We start from the raw sequence: 17,278 nt of genomic DNA on the forward strand, positions 1-17,278 counted from the left end.
AAAAGAAAACTTTATCTAATATTAATTTGTCTTGATACATGTACGTTGCATTAATTGACCAATAATGTTTCAATGAATATTTAGTGACCAACTAAACATGATGAAAAATACTATAATTTCACAAGGTACATGGAAGAGTAGGAATGAACAATATCAAGATTCATTAATCCTTTTCTATATTGTGCATATAATTTGTATTTAATGTTGATATAAAGTTTCGGTATGCACATGTACAATATATTGTAAAAATGTTCTGCAAGAACGTACCTTTTTTTTTTTTTTTTTTACTGTTACATGAATTCTTCTCTTTTGTATAGTTCCGTTCCTCTTCATACTTGTATATATGAATATAATTCCAATGTTATTTATTACAATTGTTTTGATTGGACAAAAATAAAGCTGAACAAGAGTTTATACATCAATAAATCCGAAAACGCGATGTATTCATACACGTCTGAAAACAAATAACATAGTGCGGGGAAACTATTCAAATTTTTGCAATTGTTAATAAAGGGAATGAATTGGAATTATAAGAATCAAACATTCTTTTTGAAGAATTTATCGATGTGTAAACTCCGGACATTTTACTCACAAACTTAACATAAAAGTGCTTCGCACTTTTATTCAGTTTGTGAGTAAAATGTCCGGAGTTTACACATCGATAAATTCGCACTTTTATGTTAAGTTTGTGAGTAAAATGTCCGGAGTTTACACATCGATAAATTCCTCAAAAAGAATGTTTAATCCTATTGTAGCGGTCGGCCGGGTTCGATCACAGGTGGCCAGTTAGCTCAGTTGGTAGAGCACCTGACTAGAGATTCAGGGGGCCCGGGTTCGAATCCCTGTCTGGTCCGTTGCATTTTCTCCCTTCCCGTTACAGATTTGGTGCCGTTGACCACCCCTGGACTTGGAGGTGAAAGTCCTCCCAGGGGCTAATAAGAACTTGGGTTGTGTCTTCAGGGGCGAATCCAATTTAAGGAGGGAGGAATGTAGCGGTCGGCCGGGTTCGATCACAGGTGGCCAGTTAGCTCAGTTGGTAGAGCACCTGACTAGAGATTCAGGGGGCCCGGGTTCGAATCCCGGTCTGGTCCGTTGCATTTTCTCCCTTCCCGTTACACTATAATAAACAATACACTATCTTTCTTTGTTGTTTTAACGGATGATAAAGGTACATGTAGCAATCACTGCAGAAAAAATTCCCCTGTCCCGTTAACTAGTCTTGAGAGAAGCGATGTCACAATAGGAGACCAGTTAAGTTGTGATTTATACCCGGCCCGGGACAGGGGACAGGGGACATGTTGAAAATGGATTAAAAGCAAGTAAGTGTTGATTTCCTTGTGACAGTTTTGTGCATTACTGCTAAATGTTTGAAAACAACTTATCTATTGCGTAAATTCAGGCACATCTGAGTCGAAAGGTCGGACGAAGCATAAACCGTCACCGACTCCGGCATTTACACGTTTTCCAGAATCAAAACATGAATGCTTGCGAAGAGAAGTCGATGAAGGCTATGCCTCTCGACTTCTCTAAAGAGAATAAAATTTATCCAGCATACACTACCAGGAATTGTATATGTCCATACCGGACAGGCACGTGAGGTTTAGTAGCGAATGTACCTTTGTTGAAATGTGGGGGAAATATACAAGTGAACCAAATATCGACAAGGTGCATGTATTTGTAAAAGTCCGCTCTATGCCAAAATTTGAGCACATGGCGTCCATCTATAGATTTACATGTTTGTCTATATTTTCAGAGAACAAAAACATTTCCTGGGACATGAAAGGGCTACACGTGCAACGAGAGTAATTTCTTGTCCTTAAATTCCATTTTTGATTCTTTAGATCTTGAAATTCAGTAATTCATGGTTGAAGTTTAGGAAACAAAATGTAGATAAATGTATTATATTTCCTCAGCTGATTCCAGATGAAATGCAGATATGTAATATGTTATTTTGTCACACTACTTTAGAGCCTCATAGCCATTTAGTTTAAAAAGCAGTGATCTATCTAACAATGTGTGTCACATTTCCTTGATCCAAAACATTTATCAGACTACATGTATCAACATACGTTGTCATTTCCTGAAACCAAACAGTTAAGATAGTTCCAATATTTGTTCGTCTGAAAGAAAATGGCGGGAAATACAGGTATTTGTGACGTTTTAAATAGTAAATTCATGATTCCTTACCAAAATCTTATAATTTTGAATTTAAAAAAGAGCGAAATACAAACACTATGTATTTTAAAACTACCATTGGAACCAGGGTCTTATTAGACTGTTACTAAATAAGCTTACCATTTTATTCACATGAATTTTTTTAAATCTTAGAATTTTAAATTCGTTAGAGAGGTAAATAATAAATACATGCTTCCAAAAAAGTTTGACTTGCACTCTCATGTGCCGACATTATTAAGTGATACCTAATTATGTCTCTTTCTCAAAAAAATTAAAAGGAGAGACATACCCTAAAATCATTTCCCCTTTTTCAGAAGATATTTCTCTGATTGAAAGCGACATCTTATATAAATAAGTATGAAATACCATGTACGATAATTAAAGTACTGTAAAATCACATATTTTTCATGCATTCAAACTTTTGAAAGTTTAATATTTTTAGAATGTTCGTTGGTTTATAATTTCGTGGTTTAAGAGGTGTCGTTATTCATATTGATTTTTTCCTATTTGCTGAGTATTTCATAGAACAGTAGAGCATGGGTTTTAAATGAAAATTGGGGATTTTACAAGAATTATTCTATGAAATTTATTTCAATTTTGAGTCCCAGCTAACAATGATTCAAACAACCTATTTCTCAAATTCTCCTCTTTCCAGAAAGAGAGGGGACAGTCAAAATTCTACTAATGTTTACCCCTCTTCTTTTTGGTGTTGCTACATGTATATGCAAACATTTAAAGATGAATTAAATCAAAGTGTAATTCTTAGTGGAGGTCTTTCATATTGAAATACGTTATTACCCGTCGTGCATCGAAAACCGTTGAAATTGTGTCGAGATTTGTGACCAGACTTTCAGTTATGCTGTAACAAGCCGTCAAGTCGCTGTGCCTCGTTAAACATAATCTGTCATGATCTCGTTTTAGTGTGCAATGTCCGTGTATGGACTTTACAGGGTGTTTCAAAATCTTTTTTCCCCCAAAATCTTAGAATCTAACCAATTTCCTATTATTATTTATCTCATGCATAAGTGAAACATGAATTAAGCTGATATGACTTCAAAAGTACATATAATGGATGCTTTCCCCCTTTATTTTAATCTTAATTATTTTTGACAAATTTACCCATATGGTGAGTATAACCGTTGTATTTTATATTGTTTAAACCCTATCCATTATTACTCGATATACGTCCCCTTCTACACTTCCTGAAGAACAAAATGAACAGAAACAGTCCACACTTCAGTCTGCACACATAGCAAACGTTTTCATGTTTTCTATCAAACAAAAACAACCGGGAATACCTAGTTGCGTTTGTGCATTCTTTCCAAAAAAGCGTAAATAACTTTTAACAGGAAATGTTGGGGCTCAATCATCGAGTTTTACATGTAAGTCGCGGGGCCCAATACGTCATCTTGAAATTTGAATTGATGTATTACAAGGTTTATCGTTACGATAGCGATAAAATCCTTTGTTTCATCAATAAAAGCACTAAACACCCAATGTTCACTGAATTCAAAAAGATCTTAGTTTTGTCATAAATTTAAAGGACGACCGTCCAGACATTTTCCTCAACTTAACTAGAAAATACGATCATGGGACCCCCGTACACTCTAGCTGTGGTGGTGATTTGTTGGATTTTGAATCATATCAATGCAGAAAATCTAACAGGTAAGATGATCGTTACATACATTAAAATGTTTTGATGAATCCCTATTCTTTGATCACTTGGTGTACTGTTACATAACCTGCTGTCTTGACAACTTCTGTCTTAGATGATTACTCCACTCAAATCCTATCTAGCAATGTTACACTGGTTTGTTAAAAACTTTCCAATGCCTGTGATTTTTTTTACAGAATTAAATGCAATTGTATTTTAATAATAATATGCGTTTGATATATATATATATACATATATATATATATATATATATATATATATATATATATATATATATATATATAACACCTCTTGATTAGTCCTCAACATTGGTAGTGGTATTGATGAATGCCCAGACTTTGAGTGCATGATAGCGTCAAGAATTCAGTCTTATTTGACTAACGAATTGATACATTATAAATCTGATACTGAAATTAAAACAACGTTTAATGTTCTGTTATCCTTAAATTCTGGCTGTGTAAACAATGTAGAACTTTTGTGTAGAATACATACTGTCCTTTGTAGTAAAATTACACAGTTAAGCCAAACGAAATACATGTATTTTAGTAATGATTAACTGAACTTTTAAAGACACTATTATGTAGATTCCAACAGCTATAGGTACATTCACAAACAAACGTTGGTAATAAAAAATATATTCCACAATGTAACAAGCAATAAGATTTATCATCAAGTTTACAGATGATTGTCATATGCATGTAAGGTGTTTTATTTCATGCATGTTTGATTGGTTGGTTGGGGGGGGGGGTAATTTTAAATTGCATTGTGTTACTCTGTTTAAAGAGTATTTTAGGTATTGCAAACGGCTTTATTTCTCAGCATTGACTTTTACTTGCTTGCTCGGAAATGAAATAAAATCAAACGTGACATTATTCGTCATAATTCTCTTAGGCTAGTGTTTATCCACGCCATGGCATAAGTTGTCTCATCCTAAATACCGTAGATTCCATTTAGAATATTATCTCTGGTTAGTCAAAAATGGAATTAACTCAGTCTGTTTCAATACATTATATAGCATGATCAAAGTAGATGTGTAATGTACGACATGATGCTGAAGAAACATTATACTAAATAATTCATTTGATTTTGTGTAATGAGAATGTAAAAGACGTGCATGTACGTATTTATTTTCTCTCATGTCAGTTGCCAATGAAAACTATAAAAATATGAACAAAATGCTGTTATAGTGTCGTTAAACGACATGAAAACAGATGACAACGGTATATGGCCGTCTTTGTTTAGACGACTATAGAGAAAACACACAAACATCTACAGACGATGGCATCCCTCGGTATATTGTTTCTATACTTGTAATTTTCTCTAGATTTCGGATTTGGACAGTAACGGTAATGTGTATGAGAAAGTTGAAGGCCATTTCATGGTTACCCTCTTCATACTCTATGGCACATAAGGCTGACACAACGAAAGTTAGTTAAATTTAACTAACAGTTAACTTGTCATAACTCTTACATTTATATTGTGGTAACTAGACGTTAACTCTCAATTAAACTTAACTAACTTTTGTGCAACTGGGTCCGGATTAAGTAGATTGATTGATTGCACATTGTTTAACGTCCGTCTCGATCGAGAATATTTCACTCATATGGAGACGTTACCATTGCCGGTGAAGGGCTGCAAAATTTAGGCCTATATACTCAGCTCTTACGGCCTTTGAACAGGGAGGGATCTTTATCGCGCCACACCTGCTGTGACATGGGACCTTGGTTTTTGCGGTCTCATCCAGTCGCCTCTTACGACAAGCAAGGGGTACTGGGGACCTATTCTAACCCGGATCCCCACGGAAACGTTAAGTAGAATTCATAGTTACAGTAACCATGACAAGCAAGTGGCTTGATTTGGTAAAAGACATAAACAGATTACACGAATCTGACGATATGAGGATTTTAAATTCAAAGATTCTGACTGGACTCTATGATAAAGAAAGAGGACAAGAAAGTAATTGGCCGAGCTATAATACGTGCTTCACAAAACGTGTATTCATATTGCTTAGGAGTAGCAGATATCTAGTTACCCAATCTAGTTACTGTGGAGTAGCAGATATCTAGTTACTGTGGAGTAGCAAATATCTAGTTACTGTGGAGTAGCAGATATCTAGTTACTGTGGAGTAGCAGATATCTAGTTATCCAATCTAGTTACTGTGGAGTAGCGTATATCTAGTTACTGTGAAGTAGCAAATATCTAGTTACTGTGGAGTAGCAGATATCTAGTTACTGTGAAGTAGCAGATATCTAGTTACTGTGAAGTAGCAGATATCTAGTTATCCAATCTAGTTACTTAGGAGTAGCAAATATCTAGTTATCCAATTTAGTTACTGTGGAGTAGCAGATATCTAGTTACTGTGGAGTAGCAGATATCTAGTTATCCAATCTAGTTACTGTGGAGTAGCAGATATCTAGTTACTGTGGAGTAGCAGATATCTAGTTATCCAATCTAGTTACTTAGGAGTAGCAAATATCTAGTCACTTAAAGAGAAGCAGATATCGTTTTACCCAATCTAGTTTATCAGAAAAACCAGAATGGTTGTGGTTTAGTGCAGATTGTGTGTGACTTTGGTAGTTAGGCGTTCTCTTCTTATTGAAAAATGTGAACGAAGACAACCTTCCTGCCCTGTGATTAGTGCAAGTGATGATTTGTCCCTTTTACAGGGGCCCGCTGCTTCACTAGGTAAACGAATGACGAATATGTGTGAACGTTGATCATCTGATAAAGCGTCTTCTGGTTCATATCAATTGGGCACCTCTGAAGTTTAATTGGTACATCTAACCTAATTTCAATTTCAAATGAGTTTCAATTGTTTTAAGGAGATTAACCTTTCAACTGCACTAAAGTTCTTAGATTGCATCATATTGGGTTTGAAATGTTTATCATCAAGAAATTTTCCGTATCTTTTCAACGACACAATCCACATTACTTGATCGGCTACGTTTCCCCCCGGAAAATGGTATCAGGTTAGCTAGAAAATATTAATCCAGTTCCATTTTCTTTCCTTGGAAATAGTCCAAGTTTAAAATTAATTTTGGCCTATTTCACAGTACGCCTTTTCCGCACACCTAACAATTATCCGGTTTTGGTTAATTCTGATAACGTTTTCCTTTAAAAACAAATAGAGGGCAACCTTGGACGAACAAAATGTTCGAAGTTCCTTGGCAGAAACTGACTATAAGTTTTAGTGGACAAAGGAAAACCTTCATCATATAACGTTCTTTCCGTGTAGATAACTTTCTCATATTTTCTGAGAAATGGGTACATTCTTTAAGATAATAATGAATTACGGAATAAAACGATCGTAATACTAAGTCTAATGTCACACAGAAACATACATGCATGTTGCAACTAAGTCTGAAGAGTCAGAATTAAGGTCTGAAGAGACTGTCGGAGGACCTTGTTCTTTTCTGCTTAAGCTTTTTTCCTACAATAGTTTCTTGTGTTTATAAAATTTAAAATAGTATGAATGATCCTTTGATCACATATTCCCCGAAATTTGTTTATACATTATTCGCAAAAATCTGTAAGAAATAGTATACGCCTGACTTTTCTGGAATTCAGCTTTTCGCGTATTTCAACATTCATCTATCTAAATTTAAGAAAAAGCATCCTTTTTTTAACGAACGTATTCCATCATTTTAAATCATCATTGTTCATCCATATAACTGCAATGTATATAGCTTCGTTATCTTTTTTTCATCGGCTAGCCAAGCCTTGATTGATTCATGTTTGTAAACCTCTTAAAATGGATATTTTGATCAGATCCGGAATTAAGAAATTATTACGTTTCAATAATGTCCCAATTCAAAGGAGAATTTACAGTTTCATCGCCAGAAGCTCGGCATCAGATGTGAATGTCACAGGTCCTCGGATATGACCTTAAAAACGGATGTCCCATGTCACATTAGGTGTGGCACGCTATAGAACTCTCACTGCCGAATGGCCGTAAGCGCCGAGCAAAGACCTAAATTTGAAGCCCTTCACCGGTCTTGGTGACGTCTCAATATGAGTGAAAAATTCTCTCGAGACACGATAAACAACGAGTTAACTTCTATGTTGTTTTGTATTTGCATTGCTTTCACATGAAATCCGACAAACATATCTACTGTGAATTGATATGAGCCGTAACAAATTGATTTGCATTAAATTTCCGCGTGAATCCTAAGTGAATCTAATTCAAAGTAAAACTTGGCGCATGCGGATTCATAAAACATACAAGGTAATACATATTGTATTGTATTGCTAAACAAAATTACAAAAATCAAGGTAAATATCACGAGAAGTGTATGACCTCTGTTCCCCGTTATCATCACCTTTTCATGATGATGTCATCTTAACTTTTAACACAACAACCTCACTCTTATAATAAAAATCGCAAAATTCAATTTTTATCTAATGTAAAATCCATTACTCTTTCCGTATAAACTCGAATTAAAACAGCTCGAAATAGAATCCAATCACCATACCTGTGAACATGGCATATAGTAAAGAACTTTAAGATGTTCCCATGGATATCAAGACGATTAAATTCAGGTTTCCCAAAGCAACAATAATGGCCAGTCCTTGTCTTCTACATTTGTAATTTTCTGTGAGAGGTGTCTTTTGTCTGTACATTTATATTATTAATGTATAAAATTCTATGAGGGTGCTTGATAAGGCCACAGTGGCTAAAAGATGCACAATACCTCATTTTCTAAGTGTTTGAATGAGATTGAGCAGCAGGCTTAGCTTATATATGAGCCTCCTCTCTTATGATTGAACAGGACATGTACGGGTACTAAATTGCTTTACATTTGTAATTAATTTGAAGTCTTTATGTATAAAACATTTTTAACAATTTTCTAATTGTTGGTACAGGTACCATAGCAGTGATATTTTTATCATGTAAACTTGTATAACAATTTCATTCTATAGTAATTGATTTCTCTCTTTAAACCTTTTACTGTAGATAAGAAATAATTAATAAATGATATTTTTCTACATAAATTGTTATCATAGTTACACTTATGATAATATATTTTAACACATTGTCTGTTACGTTAAGTTCTGAAATTTAGATATCTTTTGTCACAGCTAATGTATTTGATACTGCAGAAAGGCATAATGGAGGATGGATTTCTATTACTCCTGATACAATTCTTCACATTTATGAATTATCTACCGGTACCTAAGAGGTATAAAATTCACCGAGCCAGGAGTCTTCTATCATCATGTTATCCTAATGTATGACGTATGAAGAAGAGGTTATGCGCAACACACGTCATATACAATATTTCAAATCCTTATATAAATATAAACCTATCAATTGCTTGATATTAATTAAGACAAGTAAACTGCCGCGGTGGTCTAGTTAGTGCGTTCGCCCCGCATGCGGAAGGTCGGGGTTCGAATCCCGGCTGCGACAGACCGAAGTCGTTAAAACAGGAAGTGACCATTCCATCGCCAAACGCTCGGCATCAGGTGTGAATGTTACCGGTCCTCAGAGATGACCTTAAATAATGTCTCGTATCACAGTAGGTCTGGTACGCTAAAGAACCCCCACTGCTCAATGGCCGTAAGGGCAGAGCATAGGCCTAAATTTGAAGCTCTTCATCGGTCTTGGTGAGTGAAAAATTCTCGAGAGGGGCGTTAAACAAGATACAATTAATCAATCGACATCGTTTTATCTGTTAACAATAGTCATTTTCACTTGTATGTCAATTCGATATATCCCAGTGAACTAGGAATAATTGACATCACAGAGTCTTCCACATCTCCTTTGCGCTTAGATATTCTATTCAGCATAAATGTTAGCGGCAAACTAGCAAATCAACTTTATGGCAATCAGGATGTCCCAGCTTCTCCAACGTCAACTTCCCATATTTATGTAGCAGTATTCCATTATTGTGTTTATGTCTCCACTGATTCGATACGCAAGAGTATCACAAGTTTTTAAATCGAGACAGGCAACTGACATATAAAGTGATGTTAAAATGATTTCAACAGTCTCGTTTAAAGTCAGCATTTTGCAAATACTATGGTCGCTATAACGATCTAATTCCCGATACAACCTGTCAGTGGGCCAGATGCTGTCTGACGTGTTTCACACCGATTGTTAGACCGTTCTTGGCACATTGATTTTTACTCCGGATTACTTCGTTGACCTAATCAAGATATAGGGCGCACGGCGGTTATGATCGATCGACAGGGGATACCTGATCCCACCTCTGGTATATCCAGGGGTCCGTGTTTGCCCAAGTGTTAATTTTGTATTCTTCCTATAGCAGTTATGAGATTAATCACTGTTCGTTATCTTCACCATTTCTAAACAATTGTTCCTTTTTGCTCTTATTCGGATTCCGTAGACCTAAAGTGAAGTTGTAAAACCTTTTTGTACATTTAAAAGATGTGTTATTGTCAACACGATAATGACGCAGACAGACGGAGGAAGCTAGATCGAGTTAACAACAAACTACCCGTTTTCAGAAAACGCCATTGTATTGAATAAGGACATTTAAAGTTAGTTTAGAGCAAAATATCCCACCTCTGGTGTGTCCAGGGGTCCGTGTTTGCCCAACTATCTATTTTGTATTGCTTATAGGAATTATGAGATTGATCACTGTTCGTTATCTTCACCTTGCATTGTATATGTCTCTGAAAATATTGCTTTTTCATATCTAAATCTAAAAAAAATATCTTAATTGTGAAATATGAGATTTGGTATAATTTATATATATTATGTAAAATACAGATATACGTGTAAAATACATGATTAAGAATGTAAAATTATTTTCCCCCCTCTAAAACTCATCAACCCAAACGTCTATTTCATTAAAGAAATTTGGGGTTTTTTTGGTTTTTTTTTTACAGATACATCAGGTATTGCAATAGTTGCCTCTTTTTTCTCTTTCAGAAAAATCAGGTACACTGTATATACGCCCGTTTTAGACGGGATGTACATGTAATATAGTAACGTGATGTATGTACGCCCATCCGTCCGGTCGGGGTTTTCTGCTTCTATTTTCGTTTTTCTGTCACACATTGAGCTGAAACATTCTGTGTAGCTTCTTTGCGGGTCACTCTAGATCATGTTGCAAATGTGATATATTTCGATCTTTCTTGCGGGGGTTTACCTCTGTATTTGAAATTTAATGTAATATGGAAAGTACATATTTGTCCGTCTTACGCCTTCCACAGTTTTCAAGTGAGATATCATATTTTACAAAGTGCTTGTATGGGTATTGAAGATATGGATGTGGCAAGGATTTTGAATTTCGTCATCTTCTGAGTCAATATCAGGTTGTTGAACATTTTTGGTTTGAGTGGGTCCATGGTTTGTCCATTTTACTCTTCACATAATTTTAAGGGAAAGGCCATTGTAAACAACTTGAAGATGTACGTATTACAAGGATTTTGATTCCCAACTATTGTCTTGCAAATTTAAAAAGAATTACAAGTTGTTGACCTTGTTTTAGTCAATTTATGGCAAATATTTCCACACAAAGGTCTTGGCGCGTCTATCCACTCGCGCTCTTACGATGCAAAAACGTATATCGCGGCTTGACGATTGTTGATACTACATGCACCTTAGAGGTGTGAAACTCGTGGTATTTTTGTCAAGTTTGCTAATCAATGTAGTCCTAAATGAAAAACCAAAACAAACATCGCACATAAACTTGTGACGGACGTAATACATACTGTTTCCGGTAATTTTGTTTACAGATATATCAGACATTGATATTGTTAACTAAAGTCTCTCTTTAACAGATACTAGGTATTGAAATCGTCGTGTCTCTTATTTTTACAGATACATCAGGTATTGAAATCGTCGTGTCTCTTATTTTTACAGATACATCAGGTATTGAAATCGTCGTGTCTCTTATTTTTACAGATACATCAGGTATTGAAATCGTCGTGTCTCTTATTTTTACAGATACATCAGGGATTGGAATTGTTGTGTCTCTCTTTGGTCCCGGACATTTATCTCTGATCGCAAGAAATCCAAACAATGTAAATATGACCTCGATGAAATCCGGCAAAAGTGTGCTTCCCATACAAACCTACTACTTCAACACACCACGGGCAAAAATTGTCAGCATGGCGTCTGATCCGAGGAAGAATGCACTGTTTATTCTAGATTCTGACTCCCATAGTATCTATAGAATGGAAAATTTCAACATTTGGGTAAACGACACAATGAGTATTGTGCCCATTCAGAAAGGAGTCTCCAAGACGTCTGCACAGATTGCATACGACTGGTACAGTGAAATAGTGTACTGGGTGGATGGTTATTACAACTGGGTGGGGATGCAGCCTGCTTTTACAACAGACAACAGTTTATATAAAATCATTATCCACAAAGGATTAAACAGACCAGAAGGAATTGCTGTGGATCCCATAAATGGGTTGGTATTCAAAGTAATGCTGGCCAATATGCCGTCAGGTGGCGGTCTGTCAACCAGCAATGTTTATATTAAAAGTTACGTGTATTTGCGTGTGTCAAATGACCTTTTAAATTCCTTCCTATAGACTTCCGTGATATTAATATTTGTCATGATATTACATCGGTACATTTCCGTATTTATGATTGATATGACCCTACTTCTAGTGACATAGAGGTAATATTTCTATATTTAGGATGGAAACAAATGGAAAATACACAGAAAGTGATTAAAAAGGTAACAGGGTCATGAATATTAAAACTAGGAACGACAGAGAAATAATTTCTGCGTTTTTTATATTTCAACAATAAATTATCTGTTTTAAAAAGTGAGATTTTGCAGCAATAATGCTTCATGTCGAAATTGAAGGAGAGTGGTACCTTTCTCAAACAGTATGTAGCACCAATAAATAAAATGTTTTATCCTATGAGTCCTTGTAAGTACATTAGATAATGTGATGTAATATACAAGTACAAATATTATGAATACAATGGTGTAGCATATTGGTTGAAAATTAATTAAGATTACAGACTTAGAAATCCATAGCTGCTAAATGATATAAAATAATAGCACTGCTAAGGAGGTAATCAATATAAAATTAATAAATGAGGACGGTATTGTATTTTTTTAAAAGCCTTTTCTTTATTCAACGCACTGTCGTCTGTTAGAACACATGATCAGTTAAAACTATGTGTTGGATTATCCATTCTGCAAATGATAAAGAGAAGAGAAAATTGCAATATCACAATGACACATTTGATAAAACAAATAATAATAAAGAATCTGGGATGGAGAGTTTGCGGTTAAATCACATATATCTAAGTGTAAACATTCATATGGTTAAATGAAGAATCCTACTACATCAAATCGCCTTCGTTTTTAGTGTTAAGAAGACAATCCGTCACATCGCCAAGAAACGTGCCGCTATTCATTAATTACTCATTTCACGAGAGTATTACGCTATTTTGTTGTTCAAAACATTAGAATTCTTGCCAATGTGGACGTGTTTGGATATTCCATGAGACTTCAGAAAACGCCTTTAATTATGCATAATTGACACTGGTGTTTTATCAAATATACCTTATTTAACAATTCAATGTTGTTTCGGAATACCCATCCTTTTAATATCCTGATAAGCTAAGTCAACTAAAACTACTAGTGTAGTGGACATGATATTTTGATATAGATTTTTGAACAACAAATTTTTACATTCAATTTGAGAAATTTCACGCAAAATGCATACCAGTCATTTGTACTTTGCTACTCTGTTTTTTTTAAAAAAAAATATTATTCGATTTGAGTAACACTTTAAATTATTCTAAATTGCACCCAAAATAATGTCTTCTAAAATCTTGCAGATATTTGTTCTACTCAGATATGGGTAAACCTCAGCGAATTGAGAGGTCATCTCTCATTGGTCAAGAAAGAACTTCCATCATAACATCAGGCGTGGATCGAGTCTACGACATTACCGTAGACCAAAAGGAGCGGAGGTTATACTGGGTGGACGCGGGAAGACACACTCTAGAGTCATCTGATTATAACGGAAGAAACAGACGACTTCTGACAAGAATGAATTCCGTTAAATTCACCTCAGTTGTCATATTTGGTGTAGGTCAACTTAATACTAGCATACGAGTATATTCATTTCTCATTTTACATACTCAAGCCTATAGCGTGCACTGTAAAAGTAAGTCCAACAAATCTATGGAAAATGCTTCATATTGGCATTTGGAGATTGCTTCGTCTAATCCTTCATTCATAAAAGGACATCTGAGGTAGTGCTATTGGTAGGTCGTGAGTCCAGTTAGCAGCTTTCGATTACTTGATCTACCAATATGTTCCCTTCTTTCTAAATAGAACTCTACACATGTATATTTTTCATTCTAGCCCCTTTCTTACTCGAACACCAATCACTTGGCCTATTAGTTTGTTTTTATAAAACAAAAAACAAAACAAAACAAACAAAGTTTCATTGACTTTCATCAACTTGCATCCCTGAATGTCCATTTTCCACCGTTTTCACATATATATTTTTGGTTATGATTTACATAATTTTGGTCTCTGACCAGAAAAACCTGTCTACCATGAAAGGGACAGACAACTCTCCATCAATAAAGAGCAAGTACATTTATGTATTTGTGATCCAGTCCAAAATATTAATTTGATATATGTCGCAATGATGATTCCATATTGTATGAAAGGTGAAGATAACGAACAGTGATCAATCTCATAACTCCTATAAGCACTACAAAATAGATAGTTGGCAAACACAGACCCCTGGACACACCAGAGGTGAGATCAGGTGCCTAGGAGGAGTAAGCATCCCCTGTCGACCGGTCACACCCGCTGTGAGCCTTATATCCTGATCAGGTAAACGGAGTTATCCGTAGTCAAAATCAGTGTGGCAAAAACGACCTAACAATCGGAATGAAACACGTCAGACAGCATTTGACTCAATGATAGGTTGTATTGACGAACTAGATCGACATAACGACCATAGAATTTGCGAAATGCTGACTTCAATCGAGACTGTTGAAACCCCTGTACCATCAACTTGTTTGTTAGTAGCTTGCCTCGATTTAAAAACTGACTATACGCAGAACAAGCTCTTACGTATCAGTATTGTCGACATCGCTGTTCATCCATCTATCCAGATCATTTACACTTTCTGCCATGTAATGTATTCTATAATCCTTTGATATCGTAAATTAGATTATCGATGTCATTAAGTGTTTCGCTTCGTGATCGATCTCCGGTTGAAACATATCCATATGTATATATTTGTTTGTACCTCATGTACCAGTGATCTGGTTTTGAGTGAATAAAAATGAATTGAAGTAGAGCTTAGAGGCAATGATCGTCCTTCGCTAAGATATTAGCATTAGAAGTGAAAGATCTCCACAATGTACATATGTATTCACGGTGTATGTTGAAATCACTTCAGGTGTGAATTAAATTCGACTTGATTTAAAGGTTTGGGATTATGGTTGTCATGGTAAAAGTAAAGTTAGGGTAAACGATGACTAGGCTAAGGAATCAGTCTACGATGTTATTGATTCATTTTAGAGTAAATTAGTGATAGGTTAGGATCTGTGTGACGTTTATAGATTGATTACAATCACAATGGTCAGAGCTGGAGCTAGGATTAACATAATTCAATTTAGTTCGAAGCTACATATACATGTAGGAATTGCTTTCAGTATTACTGGTAGAATGTGTAAACAGAATTCTAGATAACAGTAATCTGATAATCCGAGTGACCTTAACCTTTGACACGGAATACAGATTCATTAAAAGATTCATTACTTAGCAATATATTTCCCCCCTTAATTTCAGAGAATTGTCAGTTCACTTGCGTCATGGTGATCTCGATCTGATATCTACAGATTCCTCTTCGGACTGTGTGCTGTCTTTGCTAAAATTTCAAATGTGATTAACTAGCAATGCTATACACTAAAATGTGATTAGACTTACGGAAACACATCTCCTAATTAAATTTACAATGTATTTGTGAATGCTCCAGGGGGTCAGTAGTCAGTATTATCATTGATAAAGCTCAAAAGGTGTAACATGTAGTCATAGTAATCTGAAACATTCTTTGCTAATTTATTAGCTTACGGTAAATCAAGACAACTGCAGTATTTCAATAAAAATGTTTCTTTTGAGTTTGTATTGTTGTGAAATTCCCTTCGGTGCCTGTGCATTTATTTCTAAATGTAAACGCAATTTTTTTTTTTTTTTTTACATGTAATAGAATTTGTGTTTCATAAGGTGAATGTAACTGCATAAATGTCCGCAGATTCATAAAAACTTCTGTCTTTTCAGGAATTTGTATATGTGGCGTCATTTACCAGCAATACCGTGACCAAGTTAAATAAGAGAACAGGCAACATTAATCTTATTGTTGTGGTGGATGATGGGACACCTGTGGGAGCCGAAATATGGGACCCGACAAGTGACCTCCCTGTCTCTAGTATGCACATACAAGTACATATAATCTGCTGGAAATGTATGATACATGTAATTGTTAAGTTTATTATCTGCTGGAAATGTATGATAATTGTTAAGTTTATTTTGTTAGCTCACCATTTTGTTTTGTTTCTTAGTTTGATTTCCGTCCCTTGGAAAATTCTCTCATTTTGAGAGGTCATCAAGTGTACGTGAAATGCCACAAATTTACACCAAAGCGTCTGCATGGCACACAGGGACGGATAGTTGAAGGTTCTTTATCGTGCCACACCTGTTGTGACACAGGATCTCGGTGTTTATACTATCATCCGAGAGACTTGAGACGCTCACTTCTAAATGCCTAGCGTTTGACTAAGAGCAGTCACTCCATAGATTTTTGTATTTCAATGCCTAAGGTTTGATGCGTCCAAGGTATGAACTGAACTCAAACTTACGACCTTCTGGTGACGAGTCGAACACTCTAAGCACTGAGCCGCAACCGGAAGTGAGCTATATCCATCATCTTTCTGTCTCTAGCACGAAATGTTAACTTTCGAATTTGTTCGACTGGCTACTACTCCAGAAGGAGAATAGTGTTTTATGTATGTTGAAATCGCTGTCCCTTTGGTCACGAAGAAGTCACAATAGGGGTTCAAAAAAGTCTGGGTATACATAGGATAATAATACATTTAATTTTCAAGACCCCAAAAAACCTAAAAGTTGTCGAAACGATATGTAAGCATTGATACGGCCCTAAGCGTGATGTATGTCTAAGTTTCTGGCACTTCACCTACAATACGAGAAAAACATTGATCTTTCTTCACAAGAATAAGTTCTTCGGTCCTTCCAACCACACAGAAGAGGGGTAAACTAATCATTGACCATACACACAAATAATTGATAGATATTGACTGATTTTGTTTTATCAAAACAACTTTGTGCTTTTTAGAAAAGGAACCACAACTCAATAATATAATTCGTGTCGAATACCTATCTTTCAAATCATTGAAACCGGCTGAAATTACTTTTTAATATGGCTTTCAACCAATT

At 35.4% G+C, this 17,278-nt stretch overlaps 1 protein-coding gene across 1 annotated transcript in view; it reads left to right on the plus strand.

Moving 5' to 3' along the window:
• The first annotated feature begins 3,662 nt into the window (after positions 1 to 3,662).
• LOC125680035 (low-density lipoprotein receptor-related protein 2-like) overlaps positions 3,663 to 17,278 on the plus strand; it is a 28,588-nt gene continuing 14,972 nt past the window's right edge. The window contains exons 1-4 of the mRNA XM_056157124.1: positions 3,663 to 3,840; positions 11,770 to 12,241; positions 13,636 to 13,888; positions 16,106 to 16,253. Coding sequence (XP_056013099.1) covers positions 3,765 to 3,840; positions 11,770 to 12,241; positions 13,636 to 13,888; positions 16,106 to 16,253 — 949 coding nt within the window. The 5' untranslated portion in view covers positions 3,663 to 3,764. The remainder of the gene's footprint in view (positions 3,841 to 11,769; positions 12,242 to 13,635; positions 13,889 to 16,105; positions 16,254 to 17,278) is intronic.

This window comes from Ostrea edulis, chromosome 2 (genome assembly GCF_947568905.1).
Source record: "Ostrea edulis chromosome 2, xbOstEdul1.1, whole genome shotgun sequence".
Classification (NCBI taxonomy): Eukaryota; Metazoa; Mollusca; class Bivalvia; order Ostreida; family Ostreidae; genus Ostrea; species Ostrea edulis.